This window comes from Erpetoichthys calabaricus, chromosome 17, assembly GCF_900747795.2.
Source record: "Erpetoichthys calabaricus chromosome 17, fErpCal1.3, whole genome shotgun sequence".
In the NCBI taxonomy this organism is placed as follows: Eukaryota; Metazoa; Chordata; class Cladistia; order Polypteriformes; family Polypteridae; genus Erpetoichthys; species Erpetoichthys calabaricus.
In genome coordinates, this window is record NC_041410.2 from 97,746,494 (window position 1) to 97,762,744 (window position 16,251).

The 16,251-nt window shown below is 45.3% G+C and overlaps 1 protein-coding gene across 2 annotated transcripts in view; it reads right to left on the minus strand.

The window, feature by feature from the left end:
* LOC114667844 (potassium channel subfamily T member 2) overlaps nt 1–16,251 on the minus strand; it is a 191,458-nt gene that overhangs the window by 71,129 nt on the left and 104,078 nt on the right. For both annotated transcript variants that reach the window (XM_051920531.1, XM_028823348.2), the window contains exons 8-9: nt 5,239–5,313; nt 12–95 (exon numbers count right to left, since the gene is read on the minus strand). In XM_051920531.1, coding sequence (XP_051776491.1) covers nt 12–95; nt 5,239–5,313 — 159 coding nt within the window. The remainder of the gene's footprint in view (nt 1–11; nt 96–5,238; nt 5,314–16,251) is intronic.

Consider the following 16,251-nt stretch of genomic DNA (forward strand, 5'->3'; position numbering starts at 1 on the left):
GTGACACTTACGATCATGTTCTCCAGGGCGTGCTTTGCCAGCCAGCAGTTCAGAAAGACAGGAATGAAGAGGTTCCTGAGGGACGGCACACCCACCTGTGGGGAGAAGTCAAAGACAGAAGGCAATTTAGAGCAGCCGGAGAAGCCTGTCTGGCCACAGTCAGCTGGGGTGGGATGCCCAGACTCATCAAGGAGGATGGGGCACCTGCCACGCCACATTCAATGGATGCATACACAGAATCAACGCTCAACAGCATGGCACTCTTGAATCATTCGTGTGCACTACTGTGAAAGGCGCTATATGACATGACGCCTGACGCTCTCGGTTTCCTCTGTATGATTTAGGAGTGCCCCCCTGTGAAAGACGTCACATGAAGGCACAAATGGCTGACTGAGTCTTCTTTGAAGGCTTCACTTCTGTGGTCACCTCTGAAGGGATTGCAACGGCGAGGCTGATGTGATGTGAAATTTTGCATGCAAGTTGATAAATATTTTGTATGTCTTTATTTGTAACTTAGACAAAGCAATGGAATATTAGTGTTACATTATTAATAGTAACAGCAATGGTTTAAGAACCACTTCCCCCCTTTAAGGAATAAGTCTCTTTGCAATTTTACGACAGGGTTGGATGAAGTGCCTCAAACAAGTTTGGCTAATGCTCTTAACCCCCACAGGAAAGCCAGGCTGCCCAAATGCCAAGTTTTACCTTAACACCTGGTTTGGAGGGTGGCAGGTGTGAGAGTATTCTGTCCCCCCATTGGTCTGAAGTATGGCTGTTTGGAACTGGCTTGTATTAAAAGCCTTTAAGTACCACGACGCCCTATTGGCTGTAGGGGTTGGACTGAAAACCTATACATTTGCTTGCTTTACCTCACCCTCTCTCTCTCTCACCAAACTGATGAAGACCATCTCACACCATGAACTGAAAAGGACAACAAAATGAAGAGCACAGCTCGGCAGCCAAATTGAGACAGGCATGCGGCCTGTTCTGAAGAAAGCTGACCACAAATGAACTGGAAACATTTTTAAGTAACTAACAAGTCTGTGTACAGTACTTATCAGGCTTTATGGTTGCCAATATTCAAATGTACTTTGCATATTGTTATTATTTATGAATATTGTCAATAATACATTATTTAAATTGTAACTTAACTCCTGCTTGTCTTTTACTACACTTACTTGCCTGAGGTTATAAATGTAGAAGAGAAGGTGGGGAGAAGTTATAGAGTACAATACCTTAGAAACAGTGGTAAGTGTGTGAGATTAGAGGCATTCTGACAAAGGCTACATAATAATAATACAAAAGGGGAAAGTCGAGGAATAAATTACCGTATTTACTGTACCACACGCTCTTGTGTAAGACGCGCACCCTAATTTTTACAAAGAAAATAGTGAAAAAAATTTGCCCCATGTACGACGCACGTTGTGATTGTATAGGAAGTGTTTAGGGAATGTTTTCCGCGAAATGCACTTCTGTTTTTGTTGTATGACGAAAGAGAGAGAGAGCGCGCGAGCGAATGAGCGAGCGAGAGACAGAGAGTGAGAGTGCGAGTGAGAGAGAGAGAGAGAGAGAGAGAGAGAGAGTGCGTGCAAGTGAGCCCAAGCAGAAGAAGTAAACATTACAGAAAAAAATTTCCTCATGTATGATGTGCACCTGATTTTCTAATGCTAATTTTTGGGAAAAAAAATGTGCGCGTGGTGCACGTGTAAATACGGTACTCTACCAAGACAAAACAGAGGTCAATTCATTATTTTTGCTGTACGCAGAAGACTTTTGGGTTTGAGATCAAAAGATGAATATGGGTAGAGAACTCATTATTATTTTTATAGTTTTGTTTCCCAGTATTGACTGTGGAAGCATGGGGGTGCTTAGGAGAGATGGCAGTGGAGTTTTTAACCAGATTGTTTAATGGAATCTTGGAAAGCGAGAGGATGCCTGAGCGGTGGAGAAGAAGTGTACTGGTGCCAATATTTAAGAATAAGGGGGATGTGCAGGACTGCAGTAACTACAGGGGGATAAAATTGATGAGCCACAGCATGAAGTTGTGGGAAAGAATAGTGGAGGCTCAGTTAAGAAGGAAGGTGATGATTAGTGAGCAGCAGGATGGTTTCATGCCAAGAAAGAGCACCACAGATGAGATGTTTGCTCTGAGGGTGTTGATGGAGAAGTAGAGAGAAGGCCAGAAGGAGCTGCATTGCGTCTTTGTGGACCTGCAGAAAGCAGATGACAAGGTGACAGAGAGGAGTTGTGGTACTGTATGAGGAAGTCGGGAGTGGCAGAGAAGTACGTAAGAGTGGCACAGGATATGTACGAGGGAAGTGTGACTGCGGTGAGGTCTGCGGTAGGAGTGACGGAGGTGGGATTACATCAGGGATCGGCTCTAAACCCCTTTCTTATTTGCAATGGTGATGGACAGGCTGATAGACGAGATTAGACAGGAGTCCCAGTGGACTGTGAGGTTTGCTGATGACATTGTGATCTGTAGCGATAGTAGGGAGCAGGTTGAGGAGACCCTGGAGAGGAGGAGATATGCTCTAGAGAGAAGAGGAATGAAGGTCAGTAGGACCACCAAGACAGAATACATGTGTGTAAATGAGAGGGAGGTCAGTGGAATGGTGAGGATGCAGGGAGTAGAGCTGGTGAAGGTAAATGAATTTGAATACTTGGGATCAACAGTACAGAATAACAGGGATTATGGAAGAGAAGTGAAAAAGAGAGTGCAGGCAGGGTGGAATGGGTGGAGAAGAGTGTCAGGAGTGATTGGTGACAGACGGGTATCAGCAAGAGTGAGAGGGAAGGTCTACAGGACGGTAGTGACACCAGCTATGGTATATGGGCTGGAGACGGTGGCACAGGAGACAGAGCTGGAGGTGGCAGAGTTAAAGATGTTAAGATTTGCATTGGGTGTGACGAGGATGGACAGGATTAGAAATGAGGACATTAGAGGGTCAGCTCAGGTTGGACGGTTAGGAGACAAAGCCAGAGTGGCGAGATGGCGTTGGTTTGGAGAGATGCTGGGTATACTGAGAGAAGGGTGCTAAGGACAGAGCTGCCAGGTAAGAGGAACAGAGGAAGGCCTAAGAGGTGGTTTATGGATGTGATTGAAGATGACAACATGCAGGTGATGGGTGTGACAGAGCAAGATGACGAGGACAGGACGAGATGGAAAAAGATGATCCGTTATGGCAACCCCTAATGGGAGCAGCCGAAAGAAGAAGAAGAAGATTTCCTAGTATTGACCTCTAAATGTGCTCAACAGTGTAGACGACAGCACCTTTTGTAGCAGACCACCCAGTTTTTAGCCAAGCAGTAGTATGGGAACAAGTGACTGACCAGGGGAGTCCTGTTAGACTGATTATTCAAACACTAAACAGCTTGGAATGGGAACTCTTGGTTTTAGCCTTGGGTGTCACCTGAGAAGACTACATGTGTTGTTAAAAAGGATAAACCCATGTGAAGACCAGAAAGGTCTCTGTGAGATAAGAGCCCGCCTTTTCACAGCTGAGAGAAGAGGGCAATCAATCGGAGGCACTGCACAAACACTAAGTGTAGTTGATACAACCATCTGGAAGGTTCTAAAAAAAAAAAAAAAAAAAAGGAAAAGCCAAAAACAACCATCAGTGGCATCACCAACAACCTGCACAGGTCAGGGGTGAAGGTATCAGAATCCACCATTCGAAGAAGACTTTGAGAGCAGAAATATGGAGGCCATAACCACGAGATGCCAGCCACTCACCAGTAGTGAGGATCAGAAAGCCAGAATTTGGAATTTGCAAAAAAAAAAGTACAGAGATGAGCCACCAACATTCTGGAATAAAGACTAATGAGACCACGATAAAGGGGGGGAAGAAGGCAGGATCAGCTCACAACCCAAAACACGAGTGAGAATGACAAGAATCACAAACGGTGAACGTCAAAAGAAGGCCCTCGGACACACCGGCTGGTGTCACATTCAGCAGGATCTGTCTTAACATTCAGCTGGGACATGCAGAATAAACCAATCCACCAATACAGGGCGGCACTGGGGGCTGGATGAATGTGACAGAAAAGGAGTCTGAAAATGACACAAAGTGCGAGACGGGAAACAAACAAACAAACAAACAAACACATTTCAACAAACCAAGTAGTAGGTATAAAAACACATGGGCGTAGGTGGGCGGGCAGGTGCCGGAGGGGCTCTGTTTGTATCTGCATGAGTAGGTGACTTTGAAAACCTGTCAGTGGGAAGCCCTGGCAGGAAAAGAAATAACATTTAGCACGGCTGGGGAAAACGTGGCAGTGTTGTTAATTACTGCATCGGGCACTTTGTACTTTTAGAATACGCTCTGTGAGGCTCATTTAGGCAGAAAGTTACGAGGCTTTAATTAAAACTCGGATGAATGTCAGCGGCATGGCCTCACAAGCAAAATACGGGAAGGCAGCGGCTTAACATCCTCTGCACAACGGCGAGAGCGCATAAGATGAAGACTGACGAGCGAACAACTAACTGTCAGAAATACAGGGCCTGTCATACTTTATACTAGAAACGGAACATCTACGTAGGGTAAAGCTAAACACCTTTACTATCGCCACTTAGAAACGAAAGGTACCACACTAAATAGAAGAGTAAAAAGAGATCTGAAAGGCACAATAAACGCAGGTAGTAGATGTGAATGGCACCAATAGATAGGCAGATATTAAAGGCACTATGAGAGAGGGAGATAGATAGATAGATAGATAGATAGATAGATAGATAGATAGATAGATAGCGTAGTTGGCATGATTAACTGGATGGATAGATAGATAGATAGATAGATAGATAGATAGATAGATAGATAGATAGCGTAGTTGGCAGGATTAACTGGATAGATAGATAGATAGATAGATAGATAGATAGATAGATAGATAGATAGATAGATAGATAGATAGATAGATAAAGGTGCTATAAGGCAGACAGACAGGTAAGATCAGCGATTTCCACCTGCAGAAGTGTGCACAGTGTGTGTGTTCAAAGACCACAGTCCGCCCCATTCAGAGATTCCCATTTGGTGAACAGGACAACGCCACTAAAACCCCCCAGGCGGACACCATCTTTATCCTTTACGTGATGTCTAGCTGGTTAAAGACCGAGGGCACGTGGCGGTCTGTAATTATTCTTCCTCCTTCGCTGGACCAATTTGTTCGGTCCCAGTGGTCAGCAACCTACGCCTCCAAAACAGCATTCTGGTATTAGTGCCCATGGTCCCCACCGCCACTCACTGTGATCAGGAACGGGACGGCGCTGATCATTTCCAAGATGAAAGGAATCCGTAGCACCTGCTCCCAGACGTTACCCTGGAAACAAGCAAAAACAAAAGGTCAGGGTTCAAGCCGCTTAAAGCCGAGACAGCAGGGTCAGTGGTGACATGCAAACTGGTCTTTTAGTAAGGATTGGAAGACGCGCACCCCTGACACGCACATGAGGCATGCTGTCAAGCAGAACCATTCATTCGTGTGGCACAATGCAGAGATGCTCATCCCAGGATCAGCGCTGTGGGGCATCTGAAGCCGCAAAGGCCAGTGGCAGACAATAGAACACAAATAATGGCTTCTGGGCAAGCTGAACCACTGGAGATCTGGGTTTTGTTGCACTAAATCACAATTAAGGAGCTCTGTGCTCATCAATGGCTTGAGCTATCAAGGGGTGGGTGGGTCATTTCTAAGCAACAGAGTCAAGAAAAGACCCCAGAATTCCAGGAGCCAGCTGCTAGCTTTGTGTTAAATCTGGGGAAGAAAATGACCAACAATCAGCTTCAACACTCCAAAGCAGTGCAGAGCCCTCAACTTCTAAACTAGTAATGCGCACATGCAAATGGTGGTGGGGGGGGGGGGTCCCCAACAGCCTGGGGCGCCTATCAGTGTGTGTGAGGGGGGTGGGACACTCTCTGAGTCAATGAAACTGCGGCGAGTCACATCAGAGACACCAAAAACAGAGGACATTAGAGAAACTGAGCAGGGAGTCGAATTGTGAGCGTGAAGAATCTGGGCAGCTCAGAATAGAGACATGCTGACTGGGTTATGTGAAAGAACAGTGAGAGCTCATGGGAGGAGAAGAAGAAGAAGAAGAAGAAATGAGGAGCCTGAATTACTGAAGCTGTGGGAGCTCCTCGTGTGACAGAAATTATGGTCGGCGTGTATGCGAAACACTATGACATGACTGGAAACTGGAACAGCAAAGGTCACGGATGGCTTCTTGGGTGCACCATTTAGTGCTGCAGGCTCACAGCTCCAAAGGCAGACATTTGAACCCAAGTTGTGTATTGTCCGTGTGCAGTTTGCGTGGTTGTGCATGGTATTGTCCAAGCACTCCAATCTTTCTTTGAGTTTTTGGCTCCCATGAGTTTACGTTGCCTATAAAAAGTCTTCACCCCCTTGGAAGTTGTCATAAGTTGGGATGATATACAGCACGGAATTACAGTGGATTTGGCTTTCTTGACGAAGATCAAGTCATTAATGTCTTAAGTGAAAACAAAAAGTGGGCCGAGTTAATTACAAATATAAAACACAAAATAATGAATTACAGGAGTATTCACCCCCTTCAAGTCAGCATTCAGCAGGTGGCAGCCATGACAGTCTACAAGTCAGGCCTCTCTCTCCGTCACTTTCATGAACTTGGGGTCCCTGAGCACAGCAAGTCCCAAAATGCTCCCCCCTGGGGAGGGGCTGTCAAACCCCAACTAGCAATAGAAAGGGAAAATGTACAATCTTTAGAAATCAAAGATTTATTATCGCTGAAATGCTCAGTGACCCCAAAATAAGTTCTGAAGTGCACAGAAGCAAAGGGGGTTTGCCAGAAACAAGAAGGCAATCCAAAGGTAAAACGAGTCCCAAGAATGGTCAAAAGACAGAAGACAGAGGTCAAAAATCTAGAAAAATCAATCATTAAATAAATTAATCAATTAATTAAAAAAGCACTAAACACCAGAGATCTCACCAATGCCATTACATTCAATGAACCGCAAGGGACTGGGGCTTTCCTACAGTCTATACAGAGATAAGGGCAGCCCATTGATGGTGACGGGCAGGTGGTCTTGCCTCTTGGGGGGACCCCCCACTCCACAAAGCACAAGCATTAAGATACATAGACTTAAAGAAGCTACATAAATCAACAATGTTAACATACAAACTAATAAAATAGACATAACTGAGAAGTCTGCTTGGCTGAAAGACTAACATTCATGTCTGCCATTTTGCCACCGCTTCTTTTTCACTCTGTTAGATGTCATGGAGGTTGAGAGTGAACGGCCCTTGTCGAGTCCGGCCGCACATTCTCAGCTGGACTGAGATCTGGACTCTGACCCGGCCACTCCAGGACACTGACATTGTCGTTTTGACGCCATGCCTTTATGTTTGGGCTCGCTGTCTTCTTCCGAGGTGCAGGTTTCTTGCAGTCCCCAGCAGGTTTTCCTTCAGGATTTCCTGTATTTTGCTGCCCTCACAAACCCTCCTGGGCCTGCTGCAGACTGGCATCCCAACAGCCTCATGCTGCCATCACCATACCTCACGCTAGGGATGGTTTGTCTCTGATAACGTGAAGTATAACATGACGTTTAGCCTGATGGCCATAAAGCTCCACTTTGGTCTCATCAGAGTACAGAACCTTCTAGCGGCTGACTTCGGGGTCTCCCATGTGCCTGCATGTCCTGTGTGCCACTCTCCCACAATGATGCAACTGATGGCACACCCGGGTGGGCATAGTTGTTGCCCACAGTAGCCTGTGGCTCCTTTGGACTTCTCAGAGGTCTCTTGGTGGTCTCCCTCACATGTCTTTAGTTCTTGTGGACGGCCTGCTCTAGACGATTTACACCTTTTTTCCATTTCTTCCTGCTCGATTTAACAGGATGTTCAGTGACTTGGAGATTTTCTTGTCTCCATCCCCAGACTTGAGTTCTGCATGGAGCTGCTTGACGTATTGTCTTCACTGTGCAGGCCACCATGGTGACTCACCACAAGTTGGACCTTCTGATACAATCAACTGGAACCCCAGACAGGCGACCTCCACTGAACTAATGAGGGGACTTCTAAAGTCACTGTCTGCCATATTCAAGGGGGTGAACAGTTATTTCGTGTTTTATATTTGTCATTCATTTGGACCACTTGGCAGGGATCGGTTTTCGCTTTTTATTTGTGGATGAACATCAACTAAAAAAAAAGGCCAAAGGAAATCCGATGGGATTCAGTGTTACTTAAGAAGAAAAGGAGACAACGTCCATGGGGGTGAAGACATTTTATAGGCTCTGGTGCCCCCCTAACCCCCCACTGACTGCGGTTGGTCTGTGCCTTTTGCTGGATTTTTCCATGATGTGCTCTGAAGGGGTTTAGAAAATGGAAGGCTAGGTGAGGAGAGGGGAGCACATATTAAGGAAAGCTAAGAGGGGGCTTGCGTTGGTGAATTCACATTAGAGGCGGCGCACATTCGTGACATCTTGAAGGCTTTCATAACAGGAAAATTGTCGGCGACAACCATTAGAGGAGTCGGGAGGGCTCACATGAGAGACCTCACAGACGGGATTACATTCAGGAGACTCTGAAAGCTTCATAATGGAAACGTTACAGGTAGCATCCATTAGAGGCGTTGGGTGGTCTCGCATTACAGCCTAGTGGTCCATCACTTTAATCAAAGCACAGAAGCATCAGCTAATCAGGGGGCTGCAGTCCACCACACCTACGACGTCCCTCGCCTGCTCAGGAGCGTCATTCTCCATCCTAAGGCGTGTTTGTCACGTCCGATACTCAAATGCGTGGCACTTTTCAATTTGAGAGATGGTGCATACAACCGACATGACACCATAACCTAATAAAGGAGACTTAAAAAAAAACGATGGGAAATAAGAAAGGCTCATAAGGGAGGTGATAATCACATTGGAGCCCTCGGACGGTTGCACTGGTGGTCTGACTGCAGGGACCTGGGAGACCAGCGTGCCCTCTTTACAGCTGTTAATGGAATTAGTTTTTTTTATTTACATGATTGATTCCTGCTCTCATTAATACGGGCAGATCACCAGAATGTTTAATGGACTGCAGATGAGATTTTGTACTCCCGCCATCATTCTTTTTTAATTCGATGTCAATTTTCCTATATTAAGTTACAGTGTCAGTTTGCCCACTGCCTCATTTCATACAGGATTATCAAAAGCAGTGCTAATGCTTGCCAGGCACCACCTGTTGGAATGAAACATGCAACTCATTTTGTTACTACATAAATCACAAAACACATTTCAACAGATGGAGCATTGCAAACGTTGACACTTAATATACCAGGACAGAGTGGAACTGCTGGAAGATCAGAAATCTGCCAAGATTATTTAAAGTGCTCAGACCCCTTCACTTTCCGCACACTTTGTGTTATAAATTTTAATTTGATGTTTGTGCCAATATAATAACAAAGAGAAAACATGTTCTAAGAAAGTTATTGTAATTCAAAACCTCCAATCTCTATTCCTAAAACTACTCAGACCTTTAATTCAGTCCTTTGTTTAACTCTTTCAGGGCTGATGTCAACTTTTGTCAAAAGGAGGAGTTGACGATGGTAATCAATTGTAAACTGTGACAAAACCAACCGTTTATTTTAGTTGGACTCTCGTTGTTAGAAGGAAAGTTAGCTTCATTGGTTTTGACTGAGATTTCCTGCGCACCCGTGAGTAGCAAGGCACAAACAACAGCAAAAATGGCACTGACATCTGGCGAGATATCAAAGCAGACGTGTAAAGCAAAATGCTCCGTGGACAATCTTTTGCCTATTCTCTCTAAATTGGACTATGACTTGTCAGACTCCGATTTTGATACAAGCGATCAAAAATGAATGTGAGGTTCCAACTTCAGCTGACTGGTCCCCAGCTAATCATGGTGCTGAGCAGGTACAAGTTGTTGACACTCCTGCAGCACTGTTCACCCGGGAGGACTGCCACTTAACAATGATAAGAGGTAAAAACCAGACTGCAATACACTGCGACCATGACTGCTGCTGCTGCCCCAGCCACACAAAGACAGCCTGGCAGCATGCCTGTCGCACATTCTTGTCAAACTGGCAGCCACAGCATGCAGCAACAGATGTTTTATGTTGATTTCTATGTTAAACCATTGCTTTTCAGAAAACTATGTTTTTTGTAAAAAATATTCAGCCCGAAAGGAGTTAAGCCTCTCAGTTGCAGCTTTGGGTAAGTCTCTACCAGCTTGGCACACCTGGATTTGGGCAGTGTATCCCAGTTTTCTTGTCAGATTTAAAGGGACGCGTCTGCACACTGCCATCTTCAGCTCTCCACACACATGTTCTGTGAGGGTGAAGCATCAGCCACTCAAGGACACTCCGAGTTGTCCTGAAGCCCGTCCAGCACCGTATGTAAATGAACCGTCACTCCAGTCTGAAGTGGGCTGCACTCTGGAGCTGATCTTCTTCATAGACCTATCGGTAATTGTTTGCTTCCCCCTGTCCCTGAACCCCCCCCTAGCATGGTACTGCCCCCACCATGCTTCAGCCCAGGGATGTTATTATGCTGGTGATGAGTAGTTCCTGGTCGTCACCAGACATAGAGCTTGGAGTTCTGCCTGAAGAGCTCACTTTTTGTCTCGTCAGACCAGAGAATCCTTTGTTCTTCACATGTTCTCTCCATCTAGCCACTCTTCCATGAACGCCTGATAGATGGAATGTTTCTGCGATGATCTTATTTAGACAGGTTCTTGTATCTCAGCAGAGGACTTCTGACGTTCTGTTGGAGTCACCACTGGGTGCTTGGTGACCTCCCTGACCAAGGCCCTTCTTGCCTGGCTACTCGGTTTGGCTGGACGGCCAACTCTAGGAAGAGTCCTGGTGCCTCCAAGCTTCCTCCATATCACAATCATTGAGACCACTGCACTCCTGGGAACGGTCAAGGCTTCAGAAATGATTTCATCCCGTTGTCCCGATCTTTGCCTAACCACAGCTTGATCACAAACTCTACAGAGTCCTGTGGACTTCATGGCTGGGCTTTGGTTCTGATTTGCAGTGCGATTTATGGGACCTTCAATACACAGGGACACACGCACCTTTCTAATGACGTCTAGCCAATTCACTTTGGCCACAAGTTCTAGAAACATCTTAAAGGAGAATTAAAGCCAACAGGAAGCACCTGGGCTCAATGTGGTGTGCCACAGCAGAGGCTCTGAATACTTGTGGGAGTGTCTGAGAGATTTCAGGTTTTGATTTTCAATTGATTTTCTATTCTTTCTGAGGACGTGTTTTCACTTTGACATTATGCATGGAGACTGATGGGCAAAAATGGACAACATATCCACTATAAATAAAATCAGCAACATAATAAAGTGTGCAGGAAGTGACAGAGTCTGAACATGTCCTGAATCCTCCAAAGACCACCACCGGAGTACATTAGTGACCTTTTGAAGGGTTTAGAATAGACGGGCCACACTTAATGTCACAGATGGGTAACAGAATACAGAAATACATAAGCTCTCTCTTGTCCTACATGTACAATCAGCGCCATTCCACCGTTTCCTTCTATGTCTGAACCTCGTAAAGCCTTCTTCTTGGACGCTGATGTTATTTTCAAGACCCCCTTTTCACCTCCTGCCGAGTTTTACGCATTCCAACTCTGGAGGAGACGCTCTCAGCACCGACTCCTCCGGCTTTTTTTCCTCTTTGAGCGTCTCACACTCGCACTTCCACTTTCGATTACGTCACCAAAGCTAAACTGACCAATCAGATTGCTGTAAGGGACCGGACACACACAACACACAGACCTTACTGTTTCCTTATACAGCAGATAAACTACTACTGGTGATCGTTTGGAAAGCTGGGGGTCTCACAGTAGAGATGTTAAGGCAGCTTTACATTAGTGAAAGGGTTCTGAACGGACAAAACCACGGGGGCTGCCAGTAGCAAAGTCGTGGGGGGCTGCATATTAGACATATTACTGCTCTCCTCCATTAGTAAAGCTGAGAAAGCTCATATTATGAGAAGTGAAATGGGGGCTTACATCAGGGGATCGTACTTGAGATGTTTTGGGTGGTCTTCCCATGTGATTACTCGGAGGTCTCCGACGGCCTTGTTTCCTCCAGACATGTTCTTAGGTGGAGTTTTTTTATTTCCTCTTTAGAGCTGCCAAGTGGGCAACCTTCTATTCATTTTAATCTTTTTATTCTCATGAGTTTGCCTTCATTTACTGCACTCATATCTCCTAAATTACTTTTTTGGTGTTAAGTTGAAGTCGTCTTTTATGAGTCCCCTGTGGTATATTTAATGGATATGGGTACTTAGTTAGTAGTTAAATCTTACCTGGTTTTGCATTTCCCATTTAATGCTTTAAAATTTAAAAAATGTGCAGGCACCCTTGGCTTGTGAGGAGACCAAAGTTCAACATTAAGAGTAAACTGAACTGAATATTAGCAACAATATGGTCCTTACATGAAAGTGGGTTGATCAAGTCAGACATAAGACGGTCATTAACAAGGTTCACGAGTGCTGCACGTGTCACATGCACAGGCGTAGTTTGTCTTTCATGGCATAGTTGGATTGGGTTGGATTACCGAACAACCCTGTTACACATGTGACTGGGCACAAGAAGTACTGGGAGATGATCAGCAAATGCATGGGACAAGGTTAAGGGACAGCTAAGAGTTGAGAGCACGGGATCAACCGAAACCAGGCACCCACAATCCAAGGACAAGCTGCACTCGAAAGTCACATACCAAAACACACATCTTGAGAAAAAGCGAGCAACAGCTAAGAGATTTGAAATGGTAGTTGTACCTACTGTAATGGATGGCACACAAGGACTGGCATCCCAGCCAGGGTTGAACAGGGATCCTCACCCGGCTGGGAGGCCAGTGTAACTGAAGGACCAGGAGAGAGGATATCTGGTGATTATGTTCTTCCCTGATACGCTAGATGGCAGCATCCCTGGGTTTCAGTACCCATTCGAACACAAGCAGGGAGTGCTGGGAACTGTAGTCCACTAGTGGCACCAGAGGGTACTGCAGGCAGTTACGCTCCCTACTTTTTGAGGCTTCCATATGACCTGGAAATACTTTTGACTGACGATGCCCTTGCACCGGAAGTACTCCCAGGTTTTCAATAGAAAGCAGCACATTGCGTTGTCCAGTAGTCAAGAGTCAAGAGGCGGTGGGCGATACTCTTCAGGAGGATGGTAGGAGGGAGAAATCTATTTGTTCTGGAGCGTTATACCTGGTGTTTAATTTAAAAGTGTTGGTTGAAAATAAAAACAGTTTATTTAAACCCATTACTGTGCTGAGTGACTTTGCGTCTGTGGTTTGGGGCTCACTTTTTTTTTTATATAAATAAAAATCGGTAACAAAAAGAAAAGCAACTTTGTAAATCAAATCTAGACCTCAAATAAACGCCAGAAATACATGTGACAATCCTAAAGGCAGACAAACACAGACGGTATATAAGTGGTTAACATTACACAGCCACTCCTTTAGTCCCGCCTCTGACTCCACCCCTTTCCCCAGACCCTCCACATGCATATTCAGCTAATTAAACCTGACCTCGTGTGCATGATGTTGGCCTGCTGATTTCCTTCATTGGCACCTGTTATGTATCAGCGTGCATTTGTGTGTATTTTGGGTTTTTATCATCCGTTTTGTTGTTACTTTTCATGTCTTTGTTATTTCTGTTGGTTTCAATTGTAATTCTATAAATATGTTCAGTCACTTTAAATGTCCAAATCAATATTCCTTCTTCTTTGTGGGTGGAGCCCACAGGAGGCGGGGCCACCCTGATGTCACCTGCTCTCCCCCTCACTACATTAGTATGTTGAGAAGACTCAGGGCAGGAGATCATTCCTGTATTGTGGACTTTGATAATCCCAACGTTAAACAATACTTGTGTTTATTTCGATTTGTTTTCTGTTTGGTTCTTGGATTATTCTTCTGGATTGTGTACAGCTGTGGACTGCCTTTCTAAGCAAACCTTTTGACAATTTTTGCCCTTTTGAGCTTTTCTTCGTATGTTTTAAGTTTGGTTGAAAAAAAAATCCTCTGTTTATAAACATTTCTTATTTGCCTTTTATGTACACACCAAAGGTTTATGGTCATCCCTCCTCTTGTGGGGCTTTTGTGATATCTTTTGTGATATTTATGTTTACTGTTGAGGCTTAAATCTCTTTTTGGCCTGCAAAGACAGAGGCAGGCCACTAGAGTTGGGATTAAGCCCATTGGGGTGAGTTCTCTTCCAGGCAGGCAAAGACGACCTGCCCTAGTCTGGCAACGTGAAGCGATTTGGAGGCCTCACACTCCCTTCACCACTTTATAACAGCACCCAGTGCCAGAACAGGACCCTCAATTTGTAAAAGTCACATTAAGCAGAGATATCTGAATTGACACGGATACTGAAGAGGTCTGGAGGCTGACATTAGTACCGAGTGCATGAAGTCTTCTTCCTCAAGTGGCATCACTACATTTCTTAGCTGCCACATTTAGATTAGAAAGTTACTTTTATGCAGCTCTTTTCTCGCTACTCAGAGCGCTTTACATAGACAGTCGGGGGCACTTCAACCACTACAATTTTGCAGCACCCACCTGGATGATATGACGGCAGCCATTCTTACGTATGTATGGTCACCACACATTAGCTACTAGGGTGAAGGGGTCAAAAACATAGTAACCAACTAGAGATGTGGGATGATTAGGAGGCTAGAATGGGTGAGTTCGAGGAGGGCATTGGCTGAGGTGGGCAATTTAGTTAGGCCATCGGGGAATACCCTGCTCTTTTTGAAAGATGCCCAGGGATCTTTTATGACCACCGAGGGTCAGGATCCCAATTTTTCATCTATCCATAGGACGGTGCCAATTGTTACAGCACAGTGACCCCATCACAACACTGGGGCATTAAGGATGCACATACAGACCATGGAGTATGCGCCCCCTGCTGGCCTCAATCATTCTTCCAACACCATCCCAGGCTTTTCTGGTTGGTCTCCCATCCCAGTACTGGCTGGGCCCATACAGACTTAGCTTCTGGTGGATGGCCTGTTCTGGAGTGCAGGTGCTATGGCTGCTTTACGGGTCCAGTGGAGATCCTTACTAACTGGGATGCTTATTTTTCATTTCTCTCACAAGTTGCTCCAGGAAGAATCTTTATTAAGCAGCATTTTTTGTTGTTGTGTGGTTTGTCTCCTGCTGTGAAACTGACGCCTCAGCTCGAAGCATCACTTCCTACATCCCAAATGCTGTTCCCTCGAGAAAGAAGGACGTGAAACGATGACAAATCAGTACGGACGGGCCTCTTGCCAAATTCTCGAGATGCAGAATGGGGGGCAGCTGCCCTGGATTCCTGGTCACAGATATCTACAATAGCTTGATTGTGAGTCGACTCCCACGAAACACTAGGCAGGCTGACTTTATTACAGTATATAGTGCCTTTAGAAGCACACGCAAAAACGAGCAAGAAACAACGTTACTGTAGGAGGTGGCTGAAAGGCTCCATTATATGGACATTATACAGTACATATGAGACAGTAGAGCCTTCAGACCACATGGTGCGGGGGTTCAGATCCCACCGTAGGCACATTGTGGGGACCAAGAAAGTGTAGAGCTGCACCGTTAGTTTTAGGAAAAAACAAAATATGTCAAGGTTTATTTTCAAAGCAGGGTGCAGACCTTCTAATGGGGTACCCAAAGAAGATGGACACCAACACCAGCTTGAAAAGCAAACAGCATTTAGTGCAGGAGAGAAAACAATTATAATGCAAGAGGACTGGGATACTAGTGGGCTTTAGTGAAGGGAGGGGGTTGGAAGGGGTCTCAGAAAAGGAGCCTCACAGCTGCCAACCTGAGGGGGCTCTCATTGTGCTTTGCTGCCCTGATGAAGAACAAAAAGGACAGCAGACACAACAGAAAAGGACAGACCTGCCCCTTATTTCTGATCTGATCCTACTGCAAAGGCCTTACCCCAGGCTGCCAAACCCTAGAAGTCAAAAGTTAGGCTTTATGGCCTGCACAGGCCCAAAATAAGGTGAAGGCTTTTAAAGAATTCTGTTGTGACAGAGCAACACAAACTGGTTAAAAATGGTGAGCAGGCTTCACAATAATCCAGACGCCAGATCCGGGCTTCACTATGTCTGCCACAGAAACAGGCCTCACCCCAACAAGCCTGACCCCAAAGTCGAGAGACGGGTGTTTTGGCCAATTACGTTCAGACTTTAAAAAGTTAAAAATGCTTATTTATTTCAAAAAGTACAGATGGGCAAATCATAAACCTCTGTCCACAACTAAACAAAT